This window comes from Notolabrus celidotus, chromosome 1, assembly GCF_009762535.1.
Source record: "Notolabrus celidotus isolate fNotCel1 chromosome 1, fNotCel1.pri, whole genome shotgun sequence".
NCBI classification, from domain to species: Eukaryota; Metazoa; Chordata; class Actinopteri; order Labriformes; family Labridae; genus Notolabrus; species Notolabrus celidotus.
Genome location: NC_048272.1, coordinates 30,808,474 through 30,828,733, shown reverse-complemented (window position 1 = coordinate 30,828,733; position 20,260 = coordinate 30,808,474). Strand labels below are relative to the sequence as shown.

General features: G+C 42.4%; 1 protein-coding gene across 1 annotated transcript in view; it reads left to right on the top strand.

Moving 5' to 3' along the window:
• The window catches only part of pik3c2b (phosphatidylinositol-4-phosphate 3-kinase, catalytic subunit type 2 beta), a 46,355-nt gene that overhangs the window by 15,290 nt on the left and 10,805 nt on the right, over positions 1 to 20,260 (top strand). The window contains exons 6-27 of the mRNA XM_034686808.1: positions 943 to 1,054; positions 1,379 to 1,458; positions 2,091 to 2,154; positions 2,359 to 2,505; positions 2,623 to 2,656; positions 2,811 to 3,006; positions 7,859 to 7,981; positions 8,245 to 8,412; positions 9,521 to 9,632; positions 12,969 to 13,111; positions 13,373 to 13,561; positions 13,667 to 13,760; positions 14,055 to 14,149; positions 15,044 to 15,224; positions 15,668 to 15,775; positions 15,876 to 15,968; positions 16,052 to 16,181; positions 17,473 to 17,609; positions 17,991 to 18,160; positions 18,249 to 18,405; positions 18,764 to 18,873; positions 19,847 to 20,048. Coding sequence (XP_034542699.1) covers positions 943 to 1,054; positions 1,379 to 1,458; positions 2,091 to 2,154; positions 2,359 to 2,505; positions 2,623 to 2,656; positions 2,811 to 3,006; positions 7,859 to 7,981; positions 8,245 to 8,412; positions 9,521 to 9,632; positions 12,969 to 13,111; positions 13,373 to 13,561; positions 13,667 to 13,760; positions 14,055 to 14,149; positions 15,044 to 15,224; positions 15,668 to 15,775; positions 15,876 to 15,968; positions 16,052 to 16,181; positions 17,473 to 17,609; positions 17,991 to 18,160; positions 18,249 to 18,405; positions 18,764 to 18,873; positions 19,847 to 20,048 — 2,845 coding nt within the window. The remainder of the gene's footprint in view (positions 1 to 942; positions 1,055 to 1,378; positions 1,459 to 2,090; positions 2,155 to 2,358; positions 2,506 to 2,622; positions 2,657 to 2,810; positions 3,007 to 7,858; positions 7,982 to 8,244; positions 8,413 to 9,520; positions 9,633 to 12,968; positions 13,112 to 13,372; positions 13,562 to 13,666; positions 13,761 to 14,054; positions 14,150 to 15,043; positions 15,225 to 15,667; positions 15,776 to 15,875; positions 15,969 to 16,051; positions 16,182 to 17,472; positions 17,610 to 17,990; positions 18,161 to 18,248; positions 18,406 to 18,763; positions 18,874 to 19,846; positions 20,049 to 20,260) is intronic.

Below are 20,260 nucleotides of genomic sequence, written 5' to 3'. Positions count from 1 at the left end.
AATCAAAACTAACCAGCTCATAGCAGAGTGAAAACATGCTCGAAAGGTCACTAAACTTTATTAGTCAAGATATTTTGGCTTTTTCTATACTACTAAATCGTGTGTGTGTGTGTGTGTGTGTGTGTGTGTGTGTGTGTGTGTGTGTGTGTGTGTGTGTGTGTGTTTGTGTGTGTGTTTGTGTGTGTGTGTGTGTGTGTGTGTGTGTGTGTGTGTGTGTGTGTGTGTGTGTTTGTGTTACTTATTTGTTGCATGAAGGTGGAGTGCAGCGCCGCCTATCTGCAGCCTGTGGTCAGTGTGTTCAGAAGAGGATTGCTTAAATACGCTTAAAGAAATTCAAACCACACAGTCTTTTCCTCACTGCAGATTCGAGACGTTTTACACAGAATTCACTCCAGTTTTATGACTGCAGTGTGTGTGTGTGTGTGTGTGTGTGTGTGTGTGTGTGTGTGTGTGTGTGTGTGTGTTTGTGTCGGTCCATCTGTGGTCTGCGCTCCAGACTCATAATAACAGAGTGCTGCTGAGCTGTGGCTGCTGTTAAACCAGTAACACTAATGTACTAACCACAACACTCACACACACACACACACACACACACACACACACACACACACACCCACACACGCGTGGTAGAAAACACACAAACACACACTTGACAAACCACAACACACACAAACTACTGTACAGCAGCTCTCTGGGGGTTCATACAGTAACTTTAGTCCAGAACAACGTGGTACAGCTGCAGTGTGTGTGTATGTGTATGTGTATGTGTGTGTCTGTGTGTGTCTGTATGTGTCTCCAGACAGTGGATGTGTGTTTCAGGCTGATAAGCCGATGTTGACTGAACTTCCTGCTCTAAAACAATAACTGAAAAACTGTTTCTTACATCTCGCTCTTTCCCTCTCCCTCTCTCCTTCTCTCTTTTTCTCTCTCTCTCTCTTTCAGCTCTCAGACTCTGGCTGGTCTTGAGTTTGTTCAGCAGTGTCTGAAGTTTGATTGGGACGTCCGACTGTTTCTCACCAAGAGATCGGCCATCAACACAGAGCTGGATCGCACGGTCTGAACACTATCACACACACACACACACACACACATATATACACACACACACATGCACACGTAAATATTCCCCCGTGTGATTGATCAGGTAGTTATACAAACCCTCTGCTCTGTTTGAAGCCCTACACCCCTTTGAGGATCATTTTAGAGGTTATATTAAAGAGATTGATTAAACAATCTATGAAGTAGGAAGAACGTCTCCTCAGGCTAGGATTCTTCAGATTGGAGGATTATTGAGTTTATAAACAGGAAGACATCACTAAGAGTCAGTCAGAGATATCTGTGCAACTCTTACTTGTCCTTTCTCACCTGCTGTCAACAGAAGGAAGACGATGACACGTTATCCACCATGAACCACAGCATCCTGCTGCAGGAGCGCCCCATCAAACAGACCGTGACAAGGTGAGGAGCCAAGCCTCTGACCATAACAACTCCTTATGAGAAGATTACTATTATTATTCATTAAGTTCAGCTGGAATAAAGCTAAGAAATTATGATTATGATTATGATTATTATTATTTTTATTATAACTTAGTACTATTTTTAAGATTATGTATTAAGTTCATCTGGAATAAAGCTCAGATATCATTGATTATTATTATAATCATTGTTATTATTAATGTTATTAATATTTTTTACTATTATTTGTTGAGTTCAGCTGGAATAAAGATCAGATATTATTAACATTATTATTATTTTTAATATTATTATTATGATTGTTGTAATTATTACTCTTATCATTATCTTTTAATTATTTTTATTATAATTATTTATAGAGTTCAGCTGGAATAAAGCTCTGTTTTTATTATCATTATTTATTGTTCTGATTATTTTTATTTATTGAGCTGTAATAAATCAGATCTGAGATTATTATTTTCAGTATTGTTATTATTATTATTATTATTATTAATATTATTATTAATATTATTATTATTTTAGTTTTTATACTAAGATTTATTATAATTATTACTGTTGTGTTTATTATTATTATCATTCTTTGATTATTGATGTCTGTTTTCTCTCTGTGTGATCAGGGAAGCTCTGACTCTGCTGCTTGATACTTTTCATAATGAAGCCGAGTCCTTCCTGCTGTCAGAGGTAACATGCACACACACACGCACATACACACACATGCACACACGCACACACGCGCATGCACGCACGCACACACACTTGCACACACACACACAGACACACACACACACACACACACACACACACACACACACACACACACATACACAGCATTAAATGTCACTAAATGAATCCCTGTTACTGCCTCTGTCCCCTCTTTCTCTGCAGGCGGAGCTGCCTCTGCACGTGGAGCGCCTTGTCCAATCAGTGAAGGCGCTCTGCACCTCGTTAGCTGCTGTGGAAACACCTGACGTGACCTCCGCCCTCAGCCAGCTCCCAGCATGCCCTTGTCGTCTGCAGCCCAAAGTCCTCAAGGTGAGGGAAGCTGTCATCATATAGAAGACGTCATAACGAGTTCTTTATCATAAAGGATATCATGAAGGATCATCGCACTCATGGTCAGATTTAATAATGAATGTCTCTTTTTCCCAGGATGCTTCAGTGCTGGCCATCAGAGAAAACAGAGGTAAGAGAAACACACATCACAACAAATATGAGAAGTGAAACAAAAGCAGGAGCTCTCTATGTCTGAGTTTTTCCAGAGGCGCACAGTCCTTCTCTCCTTTAATCAGAGGATCAGAAGCTTTTCTAAATCAGTGTGTGACTTCCTGGTTTGACAGAGAAAGTAGTGGAGAAGTTGACGGCGACCATCTTGGATCTGGTGGAGCTGTACTGCAGCACATTCAACGCCAACTTCCACACCACGCCGCAGAGTCAGAGCTGCACGGCGCCCGTTCAGGAGGCCGGCCTCGTCAACAACGTGCTCTCCTTCAACGTGTATGCAGCTCACCGCATCCCCATCACCTGGGCCGCCAGGTATGACTACACACACACATACACACACTAACACACACACAATAACACAGCATCATTAGTTATCAGGACCAACTGCTGGCGGCCTCTACAGGCTGCAGAGTGTACTACATCCACACTGAGGACAAACAGAGTGATGATTCAGCTGATCTCACTCTCACAAACAAAAGCAGCTCAGACTGAGAGCTGCTGCCCCTCCCCCGTCTCTCTCTCTCACACACACACACACACACACACACACACACACACACACACACACACACACACACACACACACACTCTCTCTCTCTCTCTGCGAACAAAGGGCTGACTGCCTGGGAACCAAAGCTGACCTTTGACCTTTGAGAGGAGGCCTGGCACCTGGCTGTCAGCATCACACACCATCTGTGTGTATGCATGTGTGGGCAGTGATGGTATTTAAGGTACATTAGCTGAAACACAGTGTCAGGTTTGCTAAAACACTTATTGATCAGTTTTAAGCGTTAGGAAGCTGATCTTGAATCATTCAGCCGACCTTTAGAGCCTGAAGTCAAAAAGTGACGACGTGAGTTTTCCTCATGTAGGCACATTCCTTTATTATGTATCATTTTATAATAAAATACACATTACATTTTATATTAATAATAATCTTTAACTTTTCAAAACAGGGTTATGAGGCTTTTTAAATAAGAAAGAATAAAATACAAAAGAAGAGAAATGTGAGAAAGACAAATAAAAGGAAATGGAATAATGTTAGAAGAATAAGACATCGAAGTGTCAAAGACAACAAAAGATAAAGATAAGAGCGATCAAAAAATCTGAAATATAAAATATAAACAATATAAAACATTTAACAAATATATACAAACTTTAAATGTACAAATATAAAATGGCAAAATGAAAAAAATAGAACAAATATATATTATAACAAAAAAAATTTGAAATGTAGAAATATGAAAATGGTAAAAATCTAAAGGATTTAATATTTAACATATATATAAATATATATATATATTAGGGTTGCAACGATGAAAATTCCCAGTTTGGTTGGATTTGTTTTCAATACAGAAAAAGAGAAATTTCCATGCCTTTTTTTACTTGTAGTTTATTGAAATTACCAACATTTGTTTCAGCTCAAAAGCACAGTTTTTAAATTAAATTAAATGTAACAGGGGCAGCTACAACTGACACGTTCTGCTGTGCATGGGTTGGCTTTCGTGTGTGTGTGTGTGTGTGTCTGTGTCTGTGTCTGTGAGTGTCTGTGAGTGTATCTGTGTTTGTGAGTGTATGTGTGTATGTCTGTGTGTGCATATGCCGTGCGCGATAGACAGCAGAGGAGAATTGTGAACGCGCGACCATGTAGAGACAGAAATGACATCCCGTCATGTAAATAAGATAAATAACATAAAGATATTTAGTATGTTAAATAAAAGAACAAGGTATTGACCTGATCTATGAGGCAGTTAACCTCACCCGGCGGGTGCCCCCCCGATATAACAGCAGAAAAACACTGTCTGGTATCAGGCTGAAGTCTTACACAGCATGCAGTATAAGACCACAAGTAATGCATATACGCACTTTAAAACCACATCACCCAGTCTAGCATCACTATAGGACCACGGAACAACTCTGCAACCAAAGAGGACACCTGCGCTCGACAATGCAGCCCGGAGGAGTCAGCGCAGATCCACTGAACTCGTCAGAAGGTGATAACATAAAAATAAAATTGCATATTTTTCGGTTCATATTGTTCGGGCGTACCGAACCATGACCACTGTATCGAACGGTTCGATACAGATACACATATTGTTGCACTCCTAATATCTGTGTGTGTGTGTGTGTGTGTGTGTGTGTGTGTGTGTGTGTGTGTGTGTGTGTGTGTCTGTGTGTGTGTCTGTGTGTGTGTGTCTGTGTGTGTGTGTCTGTGTGTGTGTGTGTGTGTGCGTGTGTGTGTGTGTGTGTGTGTGTGTGTGAAATTAAAAAATGTGAAATATATCAAAATATCACATACAATTAGAAAATGAAGAAGTAGATCATATGTGTACTTGGGTGCAAATCCAGAGCGTGCTTTAAAAGTCAGTAATCAAATCTAAAATGTATCTGGAGCCAATGGAGGGAAGCTAAAACAGGAGTGATCTCTCTGTTTGGCTCTGGTAAGAAGTCGGGCTGCTGCGTTTTGGACGAGCTGTAACTCTGTTTGTTAAAACGTGTGTACAGTGAGTCACAGTCGTCCAAACAGGAGGGGATAAAAACATGTATGATAAAGTCAGCCTAACTTTAGAGAGTCTCCTCAGCTGCATAAAGCAAGTCTGTACAGCTATCATTGACATGTTTTTGATGACAACATGAGCTTGTTTCTTCAAGTGTTTATTGTTGTAATACTCCTTCTCAGACACACACACACACACACACACACACACAAACACACACACACACACACACACACACACACACACACACACACACACACACACACACACACACACACACACAGCACTGCTTCAACGCTTCAACCTCTTCTCACATCCGCCTCTGTCGCTCCTTCACACGTTGCTCCACGTTCACACCTCCAAGCGTTACAGACGAGGCTTAAAAAATCCTCCTCGAAAAGGCAATATGTCAGAACAGACTGAGTGATGTTCACAAAAGGCAGAATCTGAGTGTTGGTCTTCATTTCAATGCTACGAGTATTTTCACATATTCAAAGTGTTGATGAATGAAGCTTTTGAAGAGGGAATGGAGGGGAAGAGTTTTTTATGTGTAACTTAGCAAGTCTGCCACTACTTTATGAGCTTCAAACAGTCAGGAACACTTACAACAGACTCTGAAAATCAATCTCAATAATGATCTCAATAATCTGAGATCATTTCACCTCAGTGCGACTGTTTCTTACTGAGCAGCACTCCTTTTGGTTTATTCAGGGTTTGATGTCATTGAATCTCAACATCATTAAGCATCATCAACATTACCCGCTTGCTGTTGGTCAGTTGTCCTGAGTTCGATTCACCCTTACTCTTCACACTGACAGAGAAAAAGTGAGGGTGAATCCAGCTTTCTTTGGTCGCACATTTATTTGTATTATTTTTATTTAACCAGATAAAAACCCATCGAGATCAAGATCTCTTTTACAAGGGTGACCTGGCCAAGAGGTCAGCCGCACTCGTCAAAATTAATAGTACGTAGTATAGAGCATATTTACAGACAATATGTAAAAACAATCAATTAAAAAGGTGCAACTAATTTGCAAATAAAGTGCAAATAGTGATCACACTTTTTTTTTAAACACAGTGGTCTATCTTTCTTTTAAGATGGAGCCAAAGGCTGTGGCTCAGTGAGTAGAGTTGGAAGGTTGGCGGTTCGATCCCAACTTCATGCTGAAGTGTCCTCCTTGAGCAAGACTCTGAACCCCAAATTGCTCCCGCTGTTGTTCAGTGGTGGGTGAATGTGTATGAATGTGATTAGCTAATGGTGATGGTCCCTTAATATAGCAGCCTCTGACATCAGTGAGTGAATGGGTGAACGTGACAGGTAGCAATTTGAGTGGTCAGAAACACTAGAAAAGCACGATATAAGTACAAATCCATTTGCCATTTACCATTAAAGTGAAATAAACTCAGACAATTTCAATTCATTCTGGAGCGTATACCAAGCAGAGGGTGCAGCAAAACTGAATGCTCTCTTACCTAATTCTGTCCGAACACGGGGAACACACTTTTGTAAGATGTCAGCACATAGTGAAGTGGCTTTTAGATCTTTGTACACAGGACACACCAAGCGGCAACCTCCGGTCTCAAAGTATGAAGCCCGTGCGGAAGTGTTATAAACTGCAGTTCATCGAGCATTCACTTGAGGCTGGCTGCAGAAACACCGGAAACCACATACACACCAATTCAAAAAAGGCGATCTTTGCAGCATTAATAAACATGTTTACAGCCTGGTTCAAAAAACGGCTTGGGTCTGAAGAGCTTATTTCTCTATCCTCAAAGCACAATGATCCACAGTATTTAAAGGCTGGAAACATTTAGTTGAAGCTCCCAATTACAGCACATCACTGTAATTGTAATCGCAGAAAAGTTGCAGATACAAGAAGTTTCCTCGCTCTCAGGGAGAAGCAGGATCTAATTCTAAGAAAAGAAACCTAGCTTCACTCTGAGTTTGGAGACCAAACTGGCAATATGGGCTTTGAATGAAAGTTCCAGATCAAAAAGAAAACCCAAATATTTGTACTATATGACGAGATCTATTGGTTTCCCTTGTTAGATTACGATCAAGAGGATGTTTTCTGGGGACTCGCTTGAGTTAAAGAAAAGCATCAGTTTGGTTTTATCTCACCTTGAACATTTTGGGAAACCTTTAGGGGTTAAGTGCATGTGTGAATGAGGCTGCAGAGACATGATCTAAGAAAGGCACTTTATAACCTGGGTGCATGCATGACAAATGCAGGATCTTAAAAAAAACTGTACTGCTCTTCAGTCAGAAACATAAAAACATCATCACGGACCACACTTCTTTACACTCCTTATTTTCAAGCCTTTCATGCCAAGCAGTGATGACATGTTTGATATTTAGTGTTTGTACTTGAGCAAAGTGATCCAGAGTCAAACTCTTTGTATGTGTCCGATAAAACTGATTCTGATCCTAGTTACTGTAACGACACCAAAAACACTCTGCGATGGATTATAATCCAGATTACAGCTTCTGTAATGTGATCATTGGTGGTTTAATCTGCTCACACAGGTGTAAGGTGTAATAGTTTGACTGGAGATGGCGCTCTCTGCCTGGTGATGACGGTGTCGTGATATTTGAAGTCAGGATGTTGAGTTTCTCTTTAACGTTTCTTCTCATTTCTTCCTCGGGCTGCTCTCTGATTGGCCAGTTACGAGGGTTTCTTCCTGTCCTGCTCTCTGACTCACGGAGGGGCGGAGCTCTGCGCGCCGCAGCACACCAGCAAACAGTCGGTCAGCAAATACCTGTTCCACCTGGTGATGTGGGACCAGAGGTACGCAGCCCCACCTGCCTATCATTTTGTAACATCACTTCAGCCCAGCTCTGCCTCACCTGTCTCCTCCCCCGTGTGTGTGTGTGTGTGTGTGTGTGTGTGTGTGTGTGTGTGTGTGTGTGTGTGTGTGTGTGTGTGTGTGTGTGTGTGTGTGTGTGTGTGTGTGTGTGTGTGTGTGTGTGTGTGTGTGTGTGTGTGTGTGTGTGTGTGTGTGTGCGTGCGTGCGTGTGTGCGTACGTGCGTGCGCGTGTGCGTGCGTGCAGAGTGTGTTTCCCAGTGCAGATCAACCAGCTGCCCCGGGAGTCCCAGCTGACAGTGACGCTGTATGCCAGCTCTCTGCCGCCCCCCGGAGGAGCGGAGGAGAAGGGGAAGCAGCGGCGCAGCATCGAGGCTCTGGGCTGGGTCACCATGCCACTCTTCAACTTCAGACAGTGAGTAACATGACCCTCTGAGACAAACTGAGAACTCCTATGACACAACTAGTACGTACTGATTTGGCAAAAATTATTTATGTAGTAAGTTATATGTGAACAAGTGCAAAATCTGCAGTATGCCAAAACTACCCGGATGTCTACTGATTCGTGAAAACCTCTCATAATGCACTGGACCAGTTACCCTCACATACTGTTTCCCACAATGCACAGCGCTCATTCCGCTTTTTCTTTTTTCTTCTTTTTTGACGGGGGAACTTAGATTTTAGGTGCTTCAAAAATTATTAAATTCCATAAAAAACACTTCTTAACTTTTTAAATCATAAGTGATGCTAAAGAAGCAGTTTCACGATCATCTTGGCCGTTGTTCACTTCCACTTTCCAAAACCCGGAAATCAAGCAACGCCTGACCCAGCATCCTGTAAAACAGATCCAACAGAATAGTCATACGACATACTACCTTCAAACGCAGTATGTAGTATGCAGTACGTACTGCATACTACATTCATAGGTAGTATGTAGCCGGCTGTTTAGAAAACAGCCACTATGTTTGCTTTACAAAGCTGTCATTCCCGTGATTGTGCTACACGCTCCTGTTTACATTTTGCGTCAAGCTGAACCTTTAAATCAGATTTATCCTTTACCTGAATTTGATGCATCTTCTGCAGACGAAGTTGAAACTCCTTTAGACACTCATGGTATTGCACTCTATGGTGCTTTTTCAGGTGGTTTAACATGTTGTGTTGTCATACAGTGCAGACTCAAGTTCACGCATTATGTTTCCTGCATTACATCACTTTCCCTGAACTCGAAACACCTCCAAACAACCAATGATGAGGCGTTAAAGGGGACCAAATCAGCTGATATGTTGTTGTTCTTGAACCTTTTGCTGTCACTGTAAACTCAGTCACTCGCTCTCCTTCCTTCACTTAGATGTGTAGCCTGTGTGATGTCATTTCCTCCTCAACAGCTGCTTATCTCCTGCTGATTAGGCATGTGTGTTGACTGATAAGTGTGTGTGTGTGTGTGTGTGTGTGTGTGTGTGTGTGTGTGTGTGTGTGTGTGTGTGTGTGTGTGTGTGTGTGTGTGTGTTTTTGTGTGTGTGCAGCGTCCTGACGTGTGGCAGGAAGCTGCTGGGCTTGTGGCCTTCAACTCCAGGGAACGGGAACGCCCGGACGAGCTCGCCAAACTTCAGCCAGCCGGACAGCGTGATCCTGCAGGTGAGACGGGAGGTCTCACTCTGTTTTTTCAGCGTCAGCCGGAAACAGGACACATCCTTAAAAACAGAGAAACACAGATTCAGAGGAGCTGATAGTGTCAGAGACTTTCTTTAGGAGCAGGTCCATGAAAGAGCTGATAATGTATGTCCCACTGACTCAGCTAACTACAGCTCAGACTTCCAATGTAATGAACGGCTTCAGCTGAGAAAAACAGACGTTACGTTAAGCTGTCTGTGCTGAATTAGCAGCAGAGCTTGGCCATCAAACAAATACCTCAATGTTAGAGGTGTAACAATGCACAAAAGTTTTAGTTTGGTTCATTTTCGTTAAGGGAGGGGGAATAAAGCGACAAATAAAACACATTTTTACTGTATAAGGAGTGCAGCATGGTGAGTTCAGGCTCTTAGGCCTGTTCAGATTTCATTCTTTGTGCTTTTTTCATTTTAAAAGAAATAGAATTAAATGATTATTAAAATATAAAAGATTAAAATATAGAATTATGGGCGTGGACTTGTTGTATGCCCATGTAGCGGGTGGCCCAGGCTTGAATCCAGCCTGCGGCCTCTTTCCCGCATGTCGTTCCCCCACTCTCTTCCAGTTTCCTACACTAACCACTGTGTTCCCCTGTATATAATATAAAGGTGTAAAAGCCCCCCAAAATATATATAGATATATATAACTTTCAAACATAGAATCATGCAGAACCCCTCCAAGCTCCGAACGTGAGCAGAATTTCCATGTGGTGAGTAAATGTCAGAGGTCTATCACTACATAACGAGGAAATATCTGTACCAGTATAGTTATTAATCCCATTATGTAAGGGGTTTCGTGTCCACCCCTAAGGGGTTCTATTTCCCATAACTAGTACCTGCTAACCATATATTTTCCCGCTAATTACCGGAATACTAACTTAAAATGCAAACACATTGGTAAAAAACGTTTATGAAAAGATTATTGTATTGATTTAAAGTGATTTATGTTAACAGTTTTTAATAGTCCCAGTGATTCCATGTCTGTTATCGTTCCATGCCACTTGATTCTTATCTGCCTGTTTTGGTCGATTTAACATGAAACTGTCCTCATTCAGCTCTCCTTTTTCTCTGAGCTCTGCGGTTCACACACCTTTAAAAATAAACGAGGCAAATGTCACAACTTTTAACCCTGCTGCTATCCTCACCACCGCTCATGGTTTAAGTTTCTTTGCAGCGGCCGGTAACGTAAAGTGGGTTCACAATGTACACGAGGCCTGCAGCAGAGACATTGAGATTAAGTGTAATGAGTAGTGTTGTGCACAAAAGGATCGTCCTATATAATTTAATTTTATGTCTTACACGTTCTTCGTTCTGTGCGTGGTTATAAAGGTTCTCTTCAGAACAAGTTTTGATGCTGATCAGTGAAGAACAGGATTTATTTTTGCCTTCTCTCGTCAGTCAGATTTGTGTCGTAGTTTGTGTTCAGTTTTTAGAGATAAATGTTTCCTGGCAGAGGGAAAGTCACTCTGAATAATGTATAAAGTGTTTCATATTTGTGAGTTCATATTTGTGAGTTCATATTTGACGCCCCCTGGTGGTCATGAAGTGACGTACACGCACCGTCTGAGGAGGAAGAGAGAGAGTCTCTACATACTGGAGTTTTTTCTGCATCATCAGGTCAGACAGATGAGAAGAGATTTCTGATTTTTATTTAGAAACATTAAAGAGGCTCAATTCTAGTTTTAAAACACACACACACACACACACACACACACACACACACACACACACACACACACACACACACACACACTTATACACACACAGAGTGGAGAGAGTGAGACTGTATGTAGGTCAGCTCAAATCTCTAACTCTTTGTTTCAGTGCGGTCGACCAAACCAGGATCTGTTTTTATTTGTGCCTGATTAAAAACCTTGTTAAAGCTCAGGAGAGATCACACACACATAAACACACACACACACACACACACACACACACACACACACATACACACACTCACTCACACTTGCACTCATACACACATAATTAACTAGTTTGATGATACTTTGTCTCTTCATGGCAACATGGGTTGATTTCCTGGGTGGATTAATTAACGTAATACATCAGAAAAAGCACGTTCAATAAGAAGGTTTTTTTTACATCTTGCATGAATTACAAAGCTTTATGTTTATTTTAAAGAAAACTTATGTGAGGAAATAATTTGTAATGTGGCACAAAAAAAAGAAAGAGATGACTTATTTTAGATTTGAGGTAAAAATTGTGAAAATGTTCCTTTTTAACCCTCAGATTAGGAGCATAAAGTCGAATGAAGTAGAACTTGTCTCGATATCAAATTCCACAAGAAGTCAAAATCGTTCAAACGTCCTCTGAAATATTGATTATAATGAGGTTATTATTAATCACATGTTTCTGTAATGTCCTCATTATGCTGATTCATAAACTCTAAACTGTAATTAATAAATGTGTGTTAAAACCATAGACTGTATAAATAATGGACATAGTATCCGTGATGTCACCCATCTGTCTCTGAAGTTTTGAAGCCAATCGTTGGCAGGGGCCATATTGGAAATGCTGAACTCAACCTAACTGCTGTTGAGGTAGTGTGAGGTAAAGAGGCGGACTTTGAGCCTCCTAGTCAACAGCTACAGTGTTCACGCCTGTCGGTCAAGTCAGCTGTGCCTCTCATAATGGAAAACTTATTATAAGCGCGTTATAAAAAAATTCTTCCCCCGTACAGTGTGTGCCGATCGAGAAATTAGCTATCTAGACTACACTCGTTTTTTGTACCAGGCTGTAAACATGTTTATTTCTGCTGTAAAGATCGGCTGTTTGAATTGGTGTGTATGTGGACACTTGATGAACTGCAGTTATTAACACTTCTGCATGGGCTTCAATTCTGGAGGTTGCTGCTTGTTTCAAACCTGGGATGTTTGGGTGCTCTGATGATGACAGGAGGAAGTGGTTGTTTTATTAAGATAAGAAGTTCTTCACATTTTTCTCTGTAGTCTAGAGAAAAACAAAAGCTGGTCTGATATCTGTTTAAATTAAAATAAATGTTTGAATTTTAAGCCGTATTTTTATGAGTAGCTGCAAAGCATGCAAATCAGAGCGCCCTCTGCTGGACAAACTTTATGATCATTTCTGGTCTTTGATAATCTGTAATCGAGTTCACAAAAATTAGGATAATGATAAAGATAATGAAAAGAAAACTAAAGAACACATCTCTCTCTCTCTCTCTCTCTCTCTCTCTCTCTCTCTCTCTCTCTCTCTCTCTCTCTCTCTCTCTCTCTCTCTCTCTCTCTCTGTCTCTCTCTCTCTCTCTATATATATATATATATATCAGGTGGACTTTCCCACCTCGTCGTTCGAGGTCCGGTTCAGCACTCCTCCTCCTGCAGACTTCTGTCCTCAGTACGACTTCTCCAGACTGGACACCATCAGTCAGATCCAGCTGCAGGACGTCCTCCACAAGAAGGCCTTCTTCTGGTCAGAATCACACACACACACACACACACACACACACACCAACACTCTTACATGCACTCGCTCACATTATGATGGTACACAATCCAGGGAAATTATGTGTATGCACTCAAGCAGTCTATTTAAGTTGACATGCTAGCGACATGCTGAAGCTACATTATCAATGGTTGGTTCTTTTTTTACTGCTATGTATTGAGCTCTGTGGGCCTCTGTAGAGCAGTGTGTGTTGCTGTTAGTGATGACTCTGTGTGTCTCTGCCTGCAGGTTGACAACGGAGGACAAGCGTCTGCTGTGGGAAAAGAAGGCTTTTTGTCAGGCGGAGAGTGCAGCGCTGCCTCTGGTTCTGGCCAGCGCCCCCTGCTGGCAGTGGGCCTGTCTACCCGACATCTACGCCCTGCTCAAACAGTGGGCCTGTCTGAGTCACCTGGACGCACTGGGACTCCTCCATGCCACGTATGTCCCTGCTTACCTGTCTGTTTCAAGTTCTGTACATCTGAGTAACATCAACATAATAACCCTAGTTATAACCCCAATGACATCATCACGTGTGTGTTTCAGGTTCCCAGACCAGGAGCTGAGGAGGACAGCAGTTCAGTGGATGGACTCGATCTCAGACCCTGAGCTGCTTGACTTCCTGCCTCAGCTCGTCCAGGTAACATGACTGCTTACAGCAGAGGCTTTTATTTTGAAAAACCTGACAGGGATCATGCTTGTATTCTGTAATATCTCCTGATTTATTAATGATGACCTGTTTTGTATTCTGATCCAGGATAAAGAAGAGATGTTTCATTGACCTCTTAGTTATAATCATCTCTCTTTTGAACTTTTAATTGATAACTGTTTATTGATGTAATTAAGACTTATCCCAATATATATTTTGTAACTTGATCTTCAGCCTCTCTGACCACACAGCCGGTCCTGATGAAGTTCTGTGTTTGTGTTTCAGGCCCTGAAGTACGAGTGTTACCTGGACAGCTCTCTGGTCCGTTTCCTCCTACGGAGAGCCATCGGGGACGTCCGCATCGCTCACTACCTCTTCTGGTCAGCTGATTTAAAGTTTATACACAAACACATAGAGCTACCTGCAGTCTGAGGGATCACACTGATCAGCTGTTCACCCTCCAAAATATGTCTTCATGTGTACTAAAACATGGGCTCATTATGCGGCACGCACAGTTAGAGCTGGGCGATATTAAAAAAAGATGTTATCACGATGTTAAAAGCTTTAGTTTGTAGATTCTTATTTTATTTGTTTGAGATCATTTGCATAATTAGATATATTTACCCATATCCTGTATTTAATGAAGTGTATAAAGTTAATAGTTAACGCCGAGTCAGCACAGTGTCAGACTAACGACGCTGCTTTGAGCTGGTAGGTTTTGAGTTTTCATCAGTGTCGCCGTCGCTCGTTTCAGCTGTTAACATTCCGCTCCAAACATCTTTAAGCCCCGCCTACCTCTATCCCTGCGACATGATTGGCTTCTTCTTCTTCTTCTTCTTCTTCTTCTTCTTCTTCTTCTTCTTCTTCTTCTTCTTCTTCTTCTTCTTCTTCTTCTTCTTCTTCTTCTTCTTCTTCTTCTTCTTCTTCTTCTTCTTCTTCTTCTTCTTCTTCTTCTTCTTCTTCTTCTTCTTCTTCTTCTTCTTCTTCTTCTTCTTCTTCTTCTTCTTCTTCTTCATGTTGGGTGGCAACTAGCGTTCAAGACACATTAGCGCCCCCCTCCCCTTTTTACAGTGGTTGGGGGTGTATTTACTGAGAAAAATGATATCACGACAATTAGAATTATAGAATTATTGCCCAGCCCTACGCACAGATTAATAGCAGCTCTGTTTCCCTGGGTAGAATGAGCATCAGAATTAATGTCACAGCGGTGCAATGGGAGATACAGATCACACAGATTATTCCTCCATCTTCACTCCTGTTGCTCTCTGTCCCAGGCTGCTGAAGGACAACCTGCAGGACAGCCAGTTCAGCGCTCGCTACCAGCACCTGCTTGCCGCTCTGCTCTGCTGCGTCGGACGAGGTCTTCGTGAAGAGTTTGACCGCCAGTGCTGGCTCGTCTCCGTCCTCACTAAGGTGGCTCACAAAGTCCGAGACGCCACGCCGTCCAGCAGACAGGTGAGAGGACAGGACAATCCTTACGATCCGAGTTATTATAGAGGATGTGTGGCAGGATGTGACCTGGAGAAAAGGTTTAATGGTGTTAGATTGTTGGTTCCCATGCGTCCTAGAAACTAGAACATGTTGCCCTTACTCTCTCTGGAAAACATCTTGAAGTAAATTGAAATATATTCAAAGTATGGCTGCATTTTGGATTTAGTTTGCTTTTAAGTTAAAAGAGAGACACACAAAAAAGTCGGATTAAGGAAGTGAAGTATTTACATTTGATCAAAGTATTTGCTGCTAAAATAAAAGCCCTACACATTTATCTTTATTTATTCATATTTTTCTGAGCTTCAGTGCAGCAACAGTCCAGCAGAGGGCAGCAGTTCCCCAAGAAGCAGTTGCAGCATTAAGTCAGTACACATAATAGTAACATTTAGGATGTGTTTTTGTTTCAGACCGTCCTCAGAGACGGTCTGGAGGAGATGAAGCAGTTCTTCACAGTGAACAGCAGCTGCAGACTTCCTCTGAACCCAGCGCTCCTCGTCACAGGAATCAAAATCCAGGTACTGAACGAGACACCTGAGACACACACACACTCACACACACACACACACACACTCGTCTACCTGTCTGAAATACTTAACTATGTTTTTATTTCTTCAGTCGTGTTCCTTCTTCAACTCCAACGCCGTCCCTCTCAAACTGTCCTTCCAAAACCTTGACCCTCTGGGAGACAACATCAGCGTCATCTTCAAGGTGAGATGTCTCGCCTGCCTTAGTCTGTTTCTGGTTCAAACAGCCGAGTGACCGACCTGACCTTTGACACTGTCTCTGTCCAGTCAGGAGACGACCTGCGGCAGGACATGCTGACTCTGCAGGTGATCCGGATCATGAACAAGATCTGGATCCAGGAGGGTCTGGACATGAGGATGGTCATCTTCAAGTGTTTCTCCACGGGCAGAGGACGAGGTGAGGACGGCTCAGGTGTGAACATGGTATCAGGTATATATAAGGGGACAGACGTCTAACAGGTGGAAAGAGGAACAGGTGAATAGCACTGGAGGACGAGTACATCAACATGTGTCCACAGGTAGACGTTTGATGGAACAGATGTATGAAACACGAGAACAGGCGTACACTGAAGGGAGACATGCAGACAGGTATACGCCAGATGGGTCAGGTGTGTCTTGCTGAAGAGACTGTTTAAATGACACGAGGACAGATAAGTATGATAGAGGGATACGTTTAAAGATAAAGAGGACAGGTGTATACAGGGTCAGAAGACAGGTATACTGAATGACTGGAAGGCTGTATGCTAAAGGAGGACAGGTGTGTGTCAGAGGGGGGGAGAGGTTGACACAGTAGCACCTTGTGTGCATCATTATAAATCACACCACACCTCTTGTCTTTGAAAAGTGTGACTGACAGGTAGGGCTGGCCGATATTGAAAATTATGTTGTCAAGATAAAATATTTCATATCAGTCGATATTGATAATTATCACGATAAATATCAAAACCTTATTTCATTTAAATGTAAACTCAGATTTTTGCTCCTGAGTGAAAGTTGAAGAAACCATACAGTTTGTTAGTTTGTATCTGGATTTAGTTTTCTGACAAGCTTCTTGAATCCATCATTTCTGATGGTGCTAACAGGAAGTAGGTCTTTTGTGTAAAGTTAGATTTTTGTGAAGTTTAGTTTGTACATTCTTATTGTTCTCAGATTGAGGTTATTTCCATAATTTGATTTACATTTTGAACAACTATATATTAAATTGTGTACTGTGTATCAGTTTAGTAGAGTATTGTTTTGAGTTATGCACAACCATGTAAGATTACTAAGGGTTATAGGCAGAGTGGTATTGTTTCCCATAGTGCAGTGAATGCATCACGGTTATTCAGTGTTGAGTGTGCTCCTCCTTAACTCACATCCTGAAAGTTTATTTAATGAAGTGTATTAATTAAATAGTTAACGCAGAGTCAGCACAGTGTCAGACTAACGACTCTGCTTTGAGCTGCTAGGTTTTGAGTTTTCTCCCGTGCCGCTGTCCCTCGTCTCAGCTGTGTTTACGTTCAGCCCCACACCTCTCATCCTGCGACATGAGTGGCTGTTCAATGCCGTCTTCTTCTTCTGTAAATGTTGAACGGCAACTAGCGTTTAAGGCTCATTAGCACCCCCCTCTATTTAAAGTGGCCGCAATAATTATCGTTATCGAATTATCGCCCAGCCCTACTGACAGGTGTTTTCTTACCTGTCCTCAGGCATGGTAGAGATGATCCCTCAGGCCGACACTCTGAGAAAGATCCAGGTGGAACACGGAGTCACGGGGTCGTTTAAGGACCGGCCGCTGGCTGACTGGCTGCAGAAACACAACCCTACTGACGAGCAGTACGACAAGGTACACACATAGACTGTATAAATATTGAACGTAGGATCTGTGACGTTACCCATCTGTTTCTGAAGCGAGCCTCAAGTGGACACTCGAGGAACTGCAGTTTTTAACACTTCCGCATTGGCTTCTATTCTAGCAGTGAACACACCTGGGCATGCCACCTGTGACTTCGTGTCTGGGGTTTTCTTTTGTTGTATCACCTGTTGTCATGATGCTGTAGAGTGAACATTTCCTGGATCAGAAACTTTTACCTCAATGGTCCTGGTTTTGATCATGACCTCAGTGACTTATCTGATGTACCTGAGACCATGTACCGGTGACCACTTCACTGCATGTGATGGTCGGCTCAGATATAAGAATAAGTAACCCCTTCCTCTCTGAGTTCAGGCGGTGGAGAACTTCATCTACTCGTGTGCCGGCTGCTGCGTCGCGACCTACATCCTGGGAATCTGTGACCGCCACAATGACAACATCATGCTGAAGACCAGCGGTCACATGTTCCACATCGACTTCGGGAAGTTCCTGGGACACGCACAGATGTTTGGAAACATCAAACGGTGAGGGTTCATTTTAATGTTACCTATTAAGAGTACACTGAGTCGCTGTCGTGGTGTTTTTATGTAATCGTATCATGTGACCCTGCAGAGACCGCGCCCCCTTCGTGTTCACTTCTGACATGGCGTACGTCATCAACGGAGGAGACAAACCATCCAGCCGCTTCCACGACTTTGTGGACCTGTGCTGTGAGGCGTACAACATGATCAGGAAACACGCACACCTGTTCCTCAACCTGCTGGGCCTGGTGAGGAGCACACACATATACACACAAACACAAACACACACACACACACACACATACACACACACACACACACACACACACACACACACACACACACACACACACACACACACACACACAGTCCTTCAGTCGGAACTTTGTAGAGTCTCATATGTTTGTTATTGTTCATTATTCATCTTAAAAACAGTGAAGGCAGTGTTCCTTAAGTATCAAAATTAAAGTGTCTGTCTGTGTGTGTCTGTGTGTGTCTGTGTGTGTCTGTGTCTGTGTCTGTGTGTGTCTGTGTGTGTCTGTGTGTGTCTGTGTGTGTCTGTGTGTGTCTGTGTGTGTTTGTGTGTGTCTGTGTGTGTTTATGCAGATGTTGTCCTGTGGGATCCCTGAACTATCTGATCTGGATGATCTGAAGTACGTGTACGATGCGCTAAGACCTCATGAGTCTGAAGCCGATGCCACCATGTACTTCACCAGGTACACACATTCACACACACACACACACACAATCACACACAAACACACACACACACTAATGTTGTCAAAATGTTACATTGATGCCTTTAGAGAGAGAGAGAGAGAGAGAGAGAGAGAGAGAGAGAGAGAGATAGAGAGACTAACGAACCGCAGTGAAACAAAGAAGTTGATCTTCTTATTGTTTCACAGCAGTTAAACTCTGAAGAACTTATGATAATGACATTCAAACCACTGCACAAAAATGCTTCCTCATTCCCTCTGTGTGTGTCTCTACTCCACCCTCCTGCAGCACACTAACACACCTTTCCACCAAGTGCCAAATCTGGAACTAGTTCTTTGTGTTTAGACCGCCAAATAAACTGGCCCTAAGCCAGAGAAAAACAATTCCAGAGCAGCATCAATTACTCCCTGGGTGTTACAGGCAGGAGGCGGGGTCAACCAATCACAGCTTTTAAAAGAGCATGAAAGTTTCTGTCCCTGAATCACTATAGACTAAGACTCCCTGATAAAAATGCAGAAGCTAAGACAGGAGCTCTCTCTGAGGACTCTTTAACCATCATAAAAACACCACCTCGTGATAATGCAGTTCATACTCAAAACAAAACTGAAAGGGACATTGAGATGCTGTAAACCGTTTGAGAGATCAAGATAATGATAAAATCTCCACGAACAACATGTGTTTGTCCGACTCGTTTCCTGCTGATAAATTGTCTTTATGATTCAACATGTGAACACTCTGATACCTCACTTACCTGAGACAGCAGGTAAATCAGGCCGAGGTCATTTAGAACCATGAATATAATGCTCAGAAGTTTAAGGGTGATGTCTCACACAAATATAAGAAACTAACCCCAAATCCAACCAGATAAACATCAACATCATGAATAAGGGAATAAATAGAGTAAGGAAGTGAAATCTAAGCGTGTAGAGTCAGACAGGTTCTCTAACCGTCCTCTCTGTGCGACCTGAACAGGTTGATTGAGTCCAGCCTCGGCAGTGTTGCCACCAAACTCAACTTCTTCATCCACAATCTGGCTCAGATGAAGTTCGCCTCGTCGGAGGATCGGCCCACGCTGTCGTTTGCTCCTAGACTCCATACGGCGAAGAGCGACGGCGTCATCAGGAACCTCTACATCTGCAGACACATCCGCACCGCCAACCCGAGCAAAGGATACGTGAGTCCAGCTCTACACTGGAGATGATATACTATACATTACCTGAGGAGTCTGGACTCAAGGGTCTGGATTTCCAGAATTGTCTTTGATCTCAGAATTCTTAGAAAAAAAATTACATTCCATGAAGAAGGTCAGACCTTAAAAAAAAACATCAGTGTCTCTAATCCTCTTTCATAGACCTCCATTCAACAAACAAACAAACTGAGTGGACT